The 15,854-nt window shown below is 40.1% G+C and overlaps 2 protein-coding genes across 6 annotated transcripts in view; one reads left to right on the top strand and one right to left on the bottom strand.

Annotated features, from left to right (window-relative positions):
* LOC126175136 (E3 ubiquitin-protein ligase MARCHF5) overlaps positions 1 to 15,854 on the bottom strand; it is an 88,465-nt gene that overhangs the window by 41,605 nt on the left and 31,006 nt on the right. For all 5 annotated transcript variants that reach the window (XM_049921697.1, XM_049921694.1, XM_049921695.1 and 2 more), the window contains 2 exons: positions 1,536 to 1,650; positions 1,321 to 1,451 (listed from right to left, as the gene is read on the bottom strand). In XM_049921697.1, coding sequence (XP_049777654.1) covers positions 1,321 to 1,451; positions 1,536 to 1,650 — 246 coding nt within the window. The remainder of the gene's footprint in view (positions 1 to 1,320; positions 1,452 to 1,535; positions 1,651 to 15,854) is intronic.
* Positions 1 to 15,854, top strand: part of LOC126175133 (uncharacterized) — a 338,937-nt gene that overhangs the window by 298,883 nt on the left and 24,200 nt on the right. The window lies entirely within an intron of this gene.

Below are 15,854 nucleotides of genomic sequence, written 5' to 3'. Positions count from 1 at the left end.
GGAATCGAAAAACACAATAGCCATAACTTTTCCAGCAGAAGGTGTGGTTTTGAATTTTTTTTTTCTTGGGTGAATTTGTATGATGCCACTCCATTGATTGCCTCTTTGTCTCTGGTGAAAAATGATGGAGCCATGTTTCATCACCCGTCACAATTCTTCCAAGAAATTCATCTCCACCATTCTCGTACTGTTCCAAAAGTTCGCTACATACCGTTTTTCTTCTTTCTTTGTGAGCCCCTGTCAACATCTTGGGGAACCCACCTGGCACAAACCTTTTTTAATGCCAACACTTTCAGTATTCTGCAAACACTTCCTTCCCCTATCCCAACGTAGCATGACAATTCGTTCACTGTGATGCGTCTGTCAGTAGTCACCATTTCGTTAACTCTCTGCACATTGTCTGGAGTGTGCGCAGTATGAGGCCTGCCGCTGCGAGGACAATCCTCAATTTTGCTGTGCCCGCTTTCATCACGTAACCTGCTTGCCCACCGACTAACTGTACTGCGATCGACAGCAGCATCTCCATACACCTTTTTCAACCTCTTGTGGATGTTTCCCACTGTCTCATTTTCACAGCAAAGGAATTCTATGACAGCATGTTGCTTCTGACAAACATCAAGAGTAGCAGACATCTTGAAGGCATGCTGTGATGGTGCCACTCACGGGAACAGGTTGAACTAAGTTTGAAACCAAGCGGGAAAGATGTATCTACACACTGTAAAACTTTCACACATGCAGAATGAAAACTGTATTTTTACAAAAATAGTGTGCATTTCTTTTGGCGTGACCCTCGTATCATACAAAAATACATGCATCATGAAAAATGTGTTATTACTGACTGTGATGTTTGTACATAACTATTTCCTCCTTTGTCTTGCGGTAGAAGAAAATGGACCTTTCTGTTAAACCATTTTTGCTTGCAGTTTGTCTTCTGTTAACTCCTAACTCAGTCCAGATGACATCTCACTTTTTCGTTCCCTGCAAGGTGCAGTAGGACCCACATGACAACAGGTATGTTAGTACTATTGTGTATTCTTGCACATTATACTGTGTAACAGACACGTTCTGCAGTTCAGCATAACAAGAAAGTGAGGGGTCTCACGAATTGTAACACCAGCTGTATGATCATAATAAAAACAAAATTACATTGCCATCAACGGTTTCTGCCAACAATATGAACAGGAATATATCAATGGTCAATTCCCCTAACTAGAATTATTATTGCCAAATGCAATTTTTTAAAATTTAAAATGCCTTTGTCATAAAAATCCGATTATGTAACAAGTAAAATGAAATGAAACGAAAAAGAAGGTGGCTTACCTGCATGATCGTCACTGCGCCATATGTCACTGCTGTCCAATATATGGATCCAACAACAATGCCAGCAGCCATGAAAGGGCACACTTTTATGACAATACTATCAAGTGTGTCTAGTATAAACACCACTGTACCTGATTTAAAAAAGGAAACATGTTGAAAAAACACTAGACATTACTATACATCCAGCAAATTTATTTTTCTGTGGTGGAACTTACCCACATTAGGAATTAAAATTATGTATTCTGTTCCACACTGTGGACAAGTTACACGGCCGGAAGGATTTCCTTTTTGTTTCTCATCTACCCATCGTTGTATGCAGGACTGATGAACCTGTTTCATAGTAAAATACTTTGTTATTTAAGAAGTACTAAATTTAGTGAACATTTGCATATTGTTCAAGTTGGCACTAAGGATTTCCAATAAAAGGATTCATGTTATGAAGGGAAAATTTGATGTATTAAGTGCTGCAACTCCCTTGGCATTTATCCCTTCCAGAGGCCAAATTTAAGGTTCATTGTAGAGTAGTATAGGTTATATCCATTCTAGTTTTGTATTTGAAAATTAGCAGTATTAGACTCATCTGAGAGTAGCTTTAGTTGAGAAAGTTCAGTATACCCAACCATTTAAGTAGAGAGACACAAGTGTGGACTTCTTACTTAACTAATTGTGCATTCAGTACCTTTAACAGCATTCCAAAAAAGAATGTTGTCCTACAAAATATCAACAAATGGAAATATGCAATATTTTGCACACACCAAAAGAAGAAAAGATGGCCTGAATGCAATTTTTTCTCCTCAACAAACATGCCACATGAATTGTTTTTTAAAAGGTAAGTTACACTTTGTTCCAATGGTGTGCACTTACTTCCTGAAAATGTATTCACTGCAAGTTCCATTGGTTATGACAGTAAATACAAGGAGCTTACCTGCTGCAACATATCTGACTCTCACGACTGCATAGTCCAAACATCATTATTATTAACATTAAACAATGGGAAGGTCAGGACAGACAACTGTATTATGAAAAGAACTGATTGCTACTAACTATACAGAGGAGACACTGAGTTGCAGACTCGCACAACGTAAAGACTGCTACACATTAAGCTTTTGGCCAAAGGGGTTTCTTTCAAAGTAGCATTATTGTTATTGTTACTACTACTACTACTACCACTACCACTACTACTACTCGCTGTACCCAGCCACACATTGCTGTGGCTCAGGTGGGGTGGGGTGGGGGAGGGGGAGGGGGAAGGAAGGAAGGAAGTGAGAGAGAAGTATCTAAAATGTAAGACAACTGGATATACATCTTAATCTCCAACTCTTGCCCATCTATGTCCTCCTCCCCCTCTCTATCACCTTCTGCCCCTTTCCCGGCCTAAAAACTCCTTTTCAATCTCTATGTCCATTTCCTTCCCACCCCTCTGTCCATCTCCTCTTTTTGTAACATGTATGGATATCATTTTTTCCATGACCTGATTCTGATGAAATATAGTGCATACAGTGCACAAAGCTCTACTCACGTTATCTGCAAAATCTCTTGAAATTTCATCTAATGGTTTTAGAGATTAAAATATCCAGACAGACAGACAAAAAAAGACACCCCAGTCGTACAGTTTTATTATTAGTATAGATACTATGAGGACTGATCAGAAAGTTTCCGTTGGAAGGCCTTACTGTCCAGAATCTGTATGCCACGCAAGCAAAACTGTTGTGAGCACTGAGGCAATAATCCCACAGAAACACCAAGTTGAAGATGCCTGTCTCATAAAAAACTGTGTTCTAGTGCGTGAAGAAGTCTGTATCTGCCTGCTACACATCCTCATCTGACTGGAATTGTTGACCCTTTAACACCCTTTCTAAGGGACCAAATGGGGATCACCATGGGAGAAAACTGGACTACAGGACGGGTGCTCAAGTGTCTCCCACTCGAGTTGGTGCATAATGGATCAGACTGGCCACCCAGATTCAATGGAATCTTATGTCAAATTGCGATCAGCATGGAAGTCAGAGCACCATTTCACAACAGTGGTTTTCAACAGTCATGTTGCCCCATACACATTCTCCATTCTCAGATGGATGTCAACTGGTGTTGGTCCTTCAGCAGCCAAGAACAGAAAAAACAGTACATTGGTCCTGTTTGAATGCATTTGGTAGTAATGTTGTCATAATTCATGTTTCCCCTTTACCGTACACACAACAGAAAGACAAGAATGCCACACTAATCCTTGCCTACATGTCAGTGCTTATGTATCCCCATCAGAGATTAACTACACTGCATATATGCTACAGCAACACAATCAAATGCAAGCTTTTTGATCACTCCTAGTATATATTTTTACAACATAACCTTATATATATTTACACAACATATGTCACTCCAGTAGGTATGCAAAAACACATGTGTATTCAAATACAACATTGTTTCAAAATTTCGAAGGAATCTAAGAATTTTGGAGATTTTTGCTAACAATGTATCCCTTTTATGCTGAAACATCGTACATTAATTCATTAATCAGTATGCTTGCGGAGTATGCTGAAAAAAAATAATAGTTCTACTTCTGGCACCAGGTGAAAATACGAAACTGTAAGCAGTCACAATGTGGTGTGGGTGCAGGAAAAAGAGAGGAATGATCAAAAACAAAGAAGAACCACATACAAGACAGAATACAACTTAACACGGTATTTACCCAATGGATATGGACATTTTGGTATTAGAAAATGTATTAAACATATGGTAAAGTAAAGTTTTATTATTTTAAGAACTTAAGTAGAAAGATCCTACCCCATGAACCATGGACCTTGCCGTTGGTGGGGAGGCTTGCATGCCTCAGTGATACAGATGGCCGTACCGTAGGTGCAACCACAATGGAGGGGCCAGACAAACGTGTGGTTCCTGAAGACGGGCAGCAGACTTTTCAGTAGTTGCAGGGGCAACAGTCTGGATGATTGACTGATCTGGCCTTGCAACACTAACCAAAACGGTCTTGCTGTGCTGGTACTGCGAACGGCTGAAAGCAAGGGGAAACTACAGCCGTAATTTTTCCCGAGGGCATGCAGCTTTACTGTATGGTTAAATGATGATGGCGTCCTCTTGGGTAAAATATTCCGGAGGTAAAATAGTCCCCCATTCAGATCTCCGGGCAGGGACTACTCAAGAGGACGTCGTTATCAGGAGAAAGAAAACTGGAATTCTATGGATCGGAGCATGGAATGTCAGATCCCTTAATCGGGCAGGTAGGTTAGAAAATTTAAAAAGGGAAATGGATAGGTTGAAGTTAGATATAGTGGGAATTAGTGAAGTTCGGTGGCAGGAGGATCAAGACTTTTGGTCAGGTGAATACAGGGTTATAAATACAAAATCAAATAGGGGTAATGCAGGAGTAGGTTTAATAATGAATTAAAAAATAGGAATGCGGGTAAGCTACTACAAACAGCATAGTGAACGCATTATTGTGGCCAAGATAGATACAAAGCCCACGCTTACTACAGTAGTACAAGTTTATATGCCAACTAGCTCTGCAGATGATGAAGAAATGGATGAAATGTATGATGAGATAAAAGAAATTATTCAGGTAGTGAAGGGAGGCGAAAATTTAATAGTCATGGGTGATTGGAATTAGAGAGTAGGAATATGGAGAGAAGGAAACATAGTGGGTGAATATGGATTGGGGGAGAGAAATGAAAGAGGAAGCCGTCTGGTGGAATTTTGCACGGAGCATAACTTAATCATAGCTAACACTTGGTTCAAGAATCATAAAAGAAGGTTGTATACATGGAAGAATCCTGGAGATACTAGAAGGTATCAGATAGATTATATAATGGTAAGACAGAGATTTAGGAACCAGGTTTTAAACTGTAAGACATTTCCAGCAGCATATGTGGACTCTGACCACAATCTATTGGTTATGAACTGTAGATTAAAACTGAAGAAACTGCAAAAAGGTGGTAATTTAAGGAGATGGGACCTGGATAAACTGACTAAACCAGAGGTTGTACAGAGTTTCAGGGAAAGCATAAGGGAACAATTGACAGGAATGGGGGAAAGAAATACAGTAGAAGAAGAATGGGTAGCTCTGAGGGATGAAGTAGTGAAGGCAGCAGAGGATCAAGTAGGTAAAAAGATGAGGGCTAGTAGAAATCCTTGGGTAACAGAAGAAATATTGAATTTAATTGATGAAAGGAGAAAATATAAAAACGCAGTAAATGAAGCATGTAAAAAGGAATACAAACGTCTCAAAAATGAGAGCGACAGGAAGTGGAAAATGGTTAAGCAGGGATGGCTAGAGGACAAATGTAAGGATGTAGAGGCATATCTCACTAGGGGCAAAATAGATACTGCCTACAGGAAAATTAAAGATACCTTTGGAGAAAAGAGAACCACTTGTATGAATATCAAGAGCTCAGATGGAAACCCAGTTCTAAGCAAAGAAGGGAAGCCAGAAAGGTGGAGGAGTATATAGAGGGTCTATACAAGGGCGATGTACTTGAGGACAATATTATAGAAATGGAAGAGGATGTAGAAGAAGATGAAATGGGAGATACGATACTGCGTGAAGAGTTTGACAGAGCACTGAAAGACCTGAGTCGAAACAAGGCCCCTGGAGTAGACAACATACCATTGGAACTACTGACGGCCTTGGGAGAGCCAGTCCTGACAAAACTCTACCATCTGGTGAGCAAGATGTATGAGACAGGTGAAATACCCTCGGACTTCAAGAAGAATATAATAATTCCAATCCCAAAGAAAGCAGGTGTTGACAGATGTGAAAATTACTGAACCATTAGTTTAATAAGTCACAGCTGCAAAATACTAACGCGAATTCTTTACAAACGAATGGAAAAACTGGTAGAAGCCGACCTCGGCGAAGATCAGTTTAGATTCCACAGAAATGTTGGAACACATGAGGCAATACTGACCCTACGACTTATCTTAGAAAATAGATTAAGGAAAGGCAAACCTACATTTCTAGCATTTGTAGACTTAGAGAAAGCTTTTGACAATGTTGACTGGAATACTCTCTTTCAAATTCTAAAGGTGGCAGGGGTAAAATACAGGGAGCCAAAGGCTATTTACAATTTGTACAGAAAGCAGATGGCAGTTATAAGAGTCAAGGGGCATGAAAGAGAAGCAGCGGTTGGGAAGGGAGTGAGACAGGGTTGTAGCCTCTCCCCGATGTTATTCAATCTGTATATTGAGTAAGCAGTAAAGGAAACAAAAGAAAAATTGGGAGTAGGTATTAAAATCCAGGGAGAAGAAATAAAAACTTTGAGGTTCGCCGATGACATTGTAATTCTGTCAGAGACAGCAAAGGACTTGGAAGAGCAGTTGAACGGAATGGACAGGGTCTTGGAAGGAGGATATAAGATGAACATCAACAAAAGCAAAACGAGGATCATGGAATCTAGTCGAATTAAGTCGGGTGATGCTGAGGGAATTAGACTAGGAAATGAGACACTTAAAGTAGTAAAGGAGTTTTGCTATTTGGGGAGCAAAATAACTGATGATAGTCGAAGTAGAGAGGACATAAAATGTAGACGCAATGGCACGGAAAGCGTTTCTGAAGAGAAATTTCTTAACATCGAGCATAGATTTAAGTGTCAGGAAGTTGTTTCTGAAAGTGTTTGTATGGAGTGTAGCCATGTATGGAAGTGAAACATGGACGATAAATAGTTTGGACAAGAAGAGAACAGAAGCTTTCAAAATGTGGTGCTACAGAAGAATGCAGAAGATTAGATGGGTAGATCAGATAACTAAAGGGGAGGTATTGAATAGAATTGGGGAGGAGTTTGTGGCACAACTTGACTAGAAAAAGGGATCGGTTGGTAGGACATGTTCTGAGGCATCAAGGGATCACAAATTTAGCATTGGAGGGTAAAAATCATAGAGGGAGAACAAGAGATGAATACACTAAGCAGATTCAGAAGGATGTAGATTGCAGTAAGTACTGGGAGATGAAGAAGCTTGCACAGGATAGAGTAGCATGGAGAGCTGCATCAAACCAGTCTCAGGACTGAAGACCACAACAACAACAACAACAACAACAACAACAAGTAGAAAGATAGAACTTGCCAAGACACAAAGGAAAATAAGTCTGGTACAAGAGGCAAGTGGTACCCAGTAATACCTGTGTCATTATACGATCTGACAGCAACGAATTTCTTTGGACCCTTCCAAAAGAAAGATGGGTACTAAATACATTTTTGTGTTATTAGAGTGCTGGTCAAAATATGTAAAACTATTAATGTAGCCAATACTAACACTGTAATATACTGTTCATGAGAATACTTTGTCAACATTGCAAAACCATGTCAACTGCTTATGGACGATGAATCTAAGTTTACAATACTACCTTTAAAGAGTTTTTGGTGTGGAAAGGCATTAAGCGCATAGCAATATCCAAGTATCATCAACAATGTAATCTGAGTGAACGGTTGATGAAGGAAATTGGCGTTCTGTGTAAAACATTCTGGTCTGACAGGCATACTCTTTGGGTTCATCTTATTACAGAACAATTTTAAATGGACCACCAAACCTTTCTACAGAGTTATTGTGTGTTGAAGTTTTAGGCAAACATTTTGCAGGAGGACCTCTACTGACACTGCTTCGTTGGCCCAGAGGCATCATAATACAGCCAAATGATATGCAAGAAGTTGTGATAGACAATATAACTTATGCAAGCAAATTCCAGAGAGCACAATTTTAACCAAAACACTAGCGTATCTAATGTCTGTATCAACGATTTAGTACTGGGAAGTATCATCCACTGAGTTTGGGATTAAAAAAGGAAATCAGTAAATTTTTTCTGACTTACATTGACCTTTATAAAATAGTTGGAATTCCACATCCTAAAGTAGTGTTCCTGGTGGATCCAGTGACCAGCTAAAGGAAAGACCTGTATAATACAGAAATGATTATGAAATTCCTTGAAATCGCACAGAGACTACGGTCTTAAGTGGTCTATTCATCTTTAAGTAGGCATGGAACATGAATTAATCAATACAGTTTTACTTTTCCTTTTTCCCTGCATCGATTCTTTATCCTCTTATGTTAAGTCTTGCTAGGATGGGTAGAATGTGTGTATGCTGTGTGTGGATGCAAGAGAAGATGGCTACAGTTCACAAACAGCTGAATGTGCTTTTGGCTACAGTCAGTTACCTTCACGCTGCTGCCTCAGGGTTCAGCAGTGGCAGAGAATCTGGCGAGTCACATTGTACACCTCAGGTGTCACTTGTTTCACCCACGGAGTGCTGCCGAGGCACCTACTAGTGCGCCTGACATGGTGGCTCTGCCCTCATACTAGGGTGAGGAGGGATGGTAACACATTCGCATCCCTCAACTTGGAGGGCCAATGTGGAAGCTGGCCATCTGGCCTCACCCATTCACCCTGTGAGCAGACAGGTGGCTGCTGCTTCAGCATGGTCCCAGTAAACACGAGCGAAGGTGTTTACTAGTTATTGGGAGCTACAACGTTAGGTGTGTTGAGCGCCCTAGGCAGGTAGCATTTAGGGCTGAAAAGAATACCAATGTGCGCTTGGAATGTCTGCCAGGGTGGGGGTGGGGGGGAGGGACACTCATCCAAGAAGTCATTTCCAAGTTGGGGCTAATGTCAGCACCAGTTACACCTGCCACATAGGTTCAGAGGTCGCCCTCAGTTCATACAGGCAGCTGGCGGAGGTGGTGAAGGCTGCTGGTCTTATGTGTGGGGTGCAAGGAGAGCTCGCTATTTGCAGCACTGTTCCCAGAGGTGATTGGGGTCCTTTGGTTTGGAACCGAGTATAGGGTCTCAACCAAAGGCTTTGTCAACTCTTGTGAGGGTCTTGGCTGAAGATTTCTTGACCTGCATTATCAGGTGGGGATTTGTAGAACTTCCCTTGATAGGTCAGTGGTGCACTTAGCACTTAAAGAAAGCAGCTATCCAGGTAACAGAGTCCTTGTGGAGTGCAAATGGGGGTTTTCTTTACACTATGTCGTAGACTGAGGTACTCAAATGAACACTTGCCAGTTGATACGCACAAGGAAAGTCAGACAGTGTTCAGAAGTTCAGAACTCATATTATTCTTGAGATTGAGACCTCGCTGAAACCCGCAGTAGAGATACATAGCAAGTCATGGAATGTATATCAGAAAGACAGATTAGAGGCCATTTGGGGGGGGGGGGGGTTTCATTGCTGTAGACAAAAATATTGTCTCTACTGAGATTAAAGTTGATCGAGACAATCTAATTATCTGGTTGTGTACAACAGGTCTAGAAGAAACCAAGTAAATTGTTGAATGTTTACTGGCCACGTGATCCCACTGTGGCAGTTCTACAGTCATTCAAAGCAAGTCTACAGTCAATAATGCGTAAATTCCCAGATCATGCAATACTATTTGGAGGCAACTTTAACTTAAATGTCTATGGATTCATTGTGGGGAGTACAGACCAACAGTCTTGCAAAGTACGTTTGAACACATTATCTGAAAATTGTCTTGAGCAGCTAGTTCGACAACCCACATGCAACACAAATATCTTTAACTTTGTCACTACAAACAGGCCAGACCTTAACAACGAAGTCACTATAGAAACAGGGATTAGCAATCATTATGTCATTATAGAACTGTGGTTAATAAAGCTAATAAATCAGTCAAGAAGGCTAGGAGAGAGCTTCTGCTAGAAAGAGCAGACAAGTAGTAGTTGGCATCTCACTCAGGCTGTGAAATGAAATCACTTAACTCCATTAAGATGGGCAGAAAGAAGTTATGGGCAAAGTTTGAGCAGATTCTGAATTGTGGTCTGGAGAATTCTGTGCCTTGTAAGTAGATTAAGGACAAAAAAGACCATCCAAGAAAATTCTAGTCCTATGTAAAATCGCTAAGTAGGTCTAAGGCTGCAATCCAGTCACTTTTGATCAGACTAGTGTGGCAGTAGAAGACAGCAAAACAAAAGAAAGTTCAAAATTTTGCATTTACGAAATTGTTGACACAGGAGAATCGTACAAACATATTGTCGCTTGACGTTTGCACAGAGTCCCATACGGACGAATTAGTAATAAGCATCCCTGGCATAGAGGAACTACCGTACTGAAAGAGCTCAAAGCAAATAATTTGTCAGGTCTGGATGAAATTCTAATTCAGTTTTACAAAGAGTACGCTATGGCACTGGCCCCTTACCTAGAATGCATTTATCGCAAATCTCTCACCCAGTGCGAAGTCCCAAGCGACTGGGAAAAAGGTGCAAGTGACTCCTGCATATAAGAAGGGCAGAAGAACAGACTTGCAAAACTCCACATCAATATCCCTAACATTGGTTTGCTGCAGAATCCTTGAATATATTCTCAGTTCAAAGATAGTAAATTTTCTTGAGACCAAGAAGCTAAGTCCATGAAACAGCATGGTTTTAGAAAGCATTGCTAATGCAAAACTCAGCTTGCCATTTTCTCACGTTGTTAACTGCAGCAGGCAGAAGACGACCTTCATTGGCGATAGACAATTTAGCAATTTTGCCCAAGATAAAACTCACGCCGCTACATTCTTCTTTGGCATGCCAGTGTATAAGTGTGTTAGTGAAAAATAAGTGTAATACATGTTTATTTATGTATAAAAGCCAACTTCGAAATTTTCCTTTGTGCGAGTCTGCATATACACAATTCGTGTTCCGATTTGAAGTTCCAGATTCATATGTTTTACTGTTGGCATCACTTCTGTATAGACTTTCACTGATTGTACCAATACTCGTTCGTATTGTGCTATACTGTGACATTCTGAACATCCACAAGTGCAGCAATAAAATCTTACTGTTATTGTCAACTGTAGGCTTAAAGTTAATTGTACCCTTTTAAAATTTTTAAGAATAGGAGGCCTATTGTCATTCAAAACATTCATTCTCTAATTTCAATGTACAATTATGTGAGAAAAATTGTTTGAGAAATTTTGGAAGCTTAAAAAACTATATTTTCATAAGTTACTGGTACAAGTGTTCTTGGATAACTTATTTCATAGCAAATCAAATCAGTGTTTGCAATTTACAGTTACTGGCAAAAAAAAAAAAAAAAATTATATATATATATATATATATATATATATATATATATATATATATATATATATAAAAAAAATCCCAAATTTCATTATACATCAATGCAAATAAATACGTATTTCTTAATAATGTCTGGAAGGTACCATTGCCCTGTACATAATCAGCATGTCATTTAATTACTGCTGCAGGTATATTAACTAACATATTGTGCTCCATCCCGTTTTCTCTTAAAGAGGAGTATATACTATCTACATTTATTGTAAATTAACTCTTTTTGAGTTTGCTAATAATTATAATTAACTTCAAAAAGTTTTAGGAAATTAGCAATTTTTACCCCAGTATTTCATTCGTAAGCAGCCAGAAAGCACCCTTACTACTTTCAAACAAATGGCAGCTGCTGTGAATCAGTGTGTTTGAAGAGCTCCTGAGAGTCATGTACCTGTGATACCTGTACCAGAAGTACCTCAAGTACTATCCTCTCCTGTGTATACTGTCTCCTCTGCATAAAGTACAGGATCTGTCATTACTTGTACACTTGACTGCGAGTGGCATGTCAATTGTAGATCTAGGCATCCCGTACAGGGTGGATAGGAAGCAGGGAGGACTCAGGGTGTTGTACCCATCCCATAACCAACAAGTTTGAGGTGTTTTCTTTCACTGAAACTGAATCTGAGTCAATGGGACTCACTTCACCTGTTTTGGGGAAACATGACCTGTCCAGTGTCAAGAGGAGGCAAATGCAAAAGAGCTGCAGTGTATTAATCATCAGCAATTCAAACGTGCCACAAAATGGTACTCCTTACATAAATGGCAGCAAGGGACAGAGAAGGACACCAGGCACACTCAGTAGATATGCCTGGGGATCTCATTTGACATGTTGAAGAGGCTATTCCGGCAGCCATTTAGGGGACCGGGTGCAACCAACTGCAGACTGTGGCACACGTTGGAACAAATAATGCCTGTTGCCTGGGCTCCAAGGCCATTCTTAGGTCAGTTCAGCAAGTGACAGAGAAGGTTGGAAAGACCAACCTTGGTTTGGAGCTTCAACAAAGCTCACAATTTGCAGCATTGTACACAGAACTAATCATGGCCCTTTGGTTCCAAGTCGGTGTGGAAGGACTGGACCAGAGACTTTGAAGGTTCCGTGACAATCTAGGCTGTGACTTTCTGGACTTGTGCCATACTGCTGAGAACTTTAGAGCCCCCTAAATAGGTCAGATGTGCACTACACATCCGAGGCTGCTAATCACATAGCTGACTATGTGTGGGATGCACACTAGGGCTTTTTTAGATTAGGTGACTCTCCATCCAATCCAGATAACAACTGCTGGAAGTATCTGTGTAAGATCGAAAGAAATGCCTCCCACAGGTAAGCGAATTAAAATCACAACGGTAAGCTGTCGAAGCATTCGCAACGAAGTGGCAGAGTTTGAAGCTCTCCTAAAAAGCAGTGAAGCTCACACAACAGTAGGTACAAAAAGCTGGTTGAAACCCGAAATTAATAGTGATGTATTGGAGGAAAATTTGAGTGCATATTGAAAGAATAAAAAAATGGGAAAGGAAGTTGGTGTATTTGTCGCAGTAGACAAGAAACTTAAATCCACCGAGACAGAAATTGAAGCTGGCTGTGACACTGTTTGGGCAAGACTAAGTATCAGGAGTGGGCACAAAGTGATAACTGGATTCTTCTATAGCCCACCAGATTCATCTCCTGATGTAACCAAAACCTATACAGAAAACCTCAGTTCACTTGTATGTAAGTTCTGCGGTCATACAGTAATCATCAGTGAAGACTTTAATCACCCAACAATCAAGTGGTAAATTACAGTACTGTTAGTGGTAGGCATTATAAGAAATCCCATGAAACTTTATACTAAATGCCTTCTCTGAAAACTACCTGGAACAGGTGGATAGGAATCCCACTCATGATGGAAATGTATTGGTCCTAATGGCAACAAGTAGACCTAGTATCTCTGAGGATGTCAACATTTAAACTGGTATCAGTTACCGGGATGTGGTTGCAGCAACAATGATTACCAAAATATATAGGACTACTAAAACAAGCAGAAAAGCACATATGTTCAGTAAACTAAATAACAATTCAGTAGTGGCATGCTTCAGTGAGGGACTTTTGAAACTTTCAGCACAAGACAAGAGCACGTATTGAAACTATGGCTCAAGTTTGAAAGAATAGTACACCATGCACTGGATAGATGGATAGATATGTACCCACTAGAATAGTTCATAATGGGAAAGACCCTTTGTGGTATACAGTCATTATACAGAAACTTCTGAAGGAAACAGAGATTATTGCATAACAGATTAAAAACAAAGTGTAGAGCTATAGACAGGGAGATACTGAATGAAACACTTCTGCTGTCAAGAGAGTAATGTGTGATGCCTACTATGACCACCGCAGCAGAATATTGTCAAATTATATTTCACCAAACACAAAGAAATTCTGGTCACATGTAAAGGTTGCTAGTGACATCAAAGTTAGTGTCCAGTCCCTTGCGAATAAGACAGGACTGAAATTGAGGATAGCTAAGCAAAAGATGAAATGCTTAACTCAATTTTCAATGTTTCTTTACAAAGGAAACCCATGACAATTGTCAAATTTAATTCTCATACCACTGAAAAGATGAGCGGAATCAGTATTTGTATCAGCGATGTGGAGAAACAGCTGTGGTCAAAGTGCCAGGGCCTGATGGAATCCCTAACAGATTCTACACTGAATTTTAAGCTGAGTCGGCCTCTCTTCTAACTACATTCTATCTTATATCCCTCGAACAAAGAATCGTGCCTAGTTCTTGGAACAAAGCACAGGTCACACCTATCTAAAAGATGGGTAGTAGAAGTGATCCACAAAACTACTGCCCAGCATCCTTGATAATGATTTGTTGCAGAATCTTAGAACAAATTCTGAGCTCAAACATAATGAGGTTCCTTGAATATGATGACCTCTTCAATTCCAACCAGCATGAATTCCAAAAACATCTATCATGTGAAACCCAACTCGCTCTTTTCTCATGTGACATAGTGAAAGCTTTGCATCAAGACAAGTTATATGCAGTATTTCTTGATTCCCAAAAAGAATTTGACTCAGTACCACACTTACACTTATTGTCAAAAGTACGATCATATGGGGTATCAAGTGAAACCCTAACTGGACTGAGGACTTTTTGGTAGGGAGGATGCAGCATGTTATTTTGGATGGAGAGTCATCGTCAGCAGTAGAAGTAATTTCAGCTATGATCCAGGGTATGTTGTGACCCTTGCTGTTCATGTTGTATATCAATGACCTCGCAGGAGAGCTTCTGTGAAGTTTGGAAGGTATGAGACGAGGAACTGGCGGAAGTAAATCTGTGAGGACGGGGCATGAGTCGTGCTTGGGTAGTTCAGTTGGTAGAGCACTTGCCCGCGAAAGGCAAAGGTCCCGAGTTCGAGTCTCGGTCCGACACACAGTTTTAATCTGCCAGGAAGTTTCATATTAACAGTAACATCAGATTTTTTTGCATGTGATGCAGTTATCTATAATGAAGTCTTGTCTGAACAAAGCTGGATAAATATTCAGTCAGATCTTGATAAGATTTCAAAGTGATGCAGACATTGGAAACTTGCTCTAAATGTTCAGAAATGTAAAAGTGTGCACTTCCCAAAATGAAAGAACATAGAATCCTAAGACTATAATATCAGTCAGTCACAGTTACAATCAGCCAACTCATACAAATACCTGGGTATAAAACTTTCTTGGGATATGAAATGGAATGCTGAAATATGCACAGTTGTGGGTAAAGCAGGTGGTAGACTTCAGGTTATTGGTAGAATACTGGGGAAGTGCAGTCAGTTTACAAAGCAGATTGCTTACAAATCACTCGTGCAACCCATTCTACAACATTATTCAAGTGTGTGCGACCCATACCAAATAGGACTACCAGGGGATACTGAACATATACAGCGAAGGACAGCACAATTTGTCACAGGTTTGTCTAATCCATGTGAGAATGTCACAGAAATATTGAAGGAACTGAACTGGAAAACTCTTGAAGATAGATGTAAACTGTCCTGAGAAACCTTTAACTGATTACTCGAGGAAAATACTACAATCTATATGTATCACTCACATAGGGATCATGAGGGTAAGATCAGAATAATTACTGCACACACGGAGGTATTCAAACAACCATTCTTCCAGTGCTCAATACGTGAATGGAACGGGAAGAAACCCTAATAAATGGTACAATGGGATATACTCTCTGCCATACACCTCATAGTGTTTTGCACACAGTTATAGATGCAGATATTCTACGAACTATGGATGAAGAGTAACAGGCAGATTCCACAGTTTTAGATTTCCATAAACCATTTGACACAGTGCCCCATAGCAGGCTAATGAATGTATGAGTGTATGGAATAGGTTACCAGCTATATGAGAGCCTTGAAGATTTCTTAAGTTATAGTAACGAGTATGCTGTCCTCGATGGCGAGTGTTCATCAGAGACAAGGGTTCCAGGAATGCC

The sequence above is a fragment of the Schistocerca cancellata genome, chromosome 3, assembly GCF_023864275.1.
Source record: "Schistocerca cancellata isolate TAMUIC-IGC-003103 chromosome 3, iqSchCanc2.1, whole genome shotgun sequence".
NCBI classification, from domain to species: domain Eukaryota; kingdom Metazoa; phylum Arthropoda; class Insecta; order Orthoptera; family Acrididae; genus Schistocerca; species Schistocerca cancellata.
This window is presented reverse-complemented; position numbering and strand designations above follow the sequence as displayed.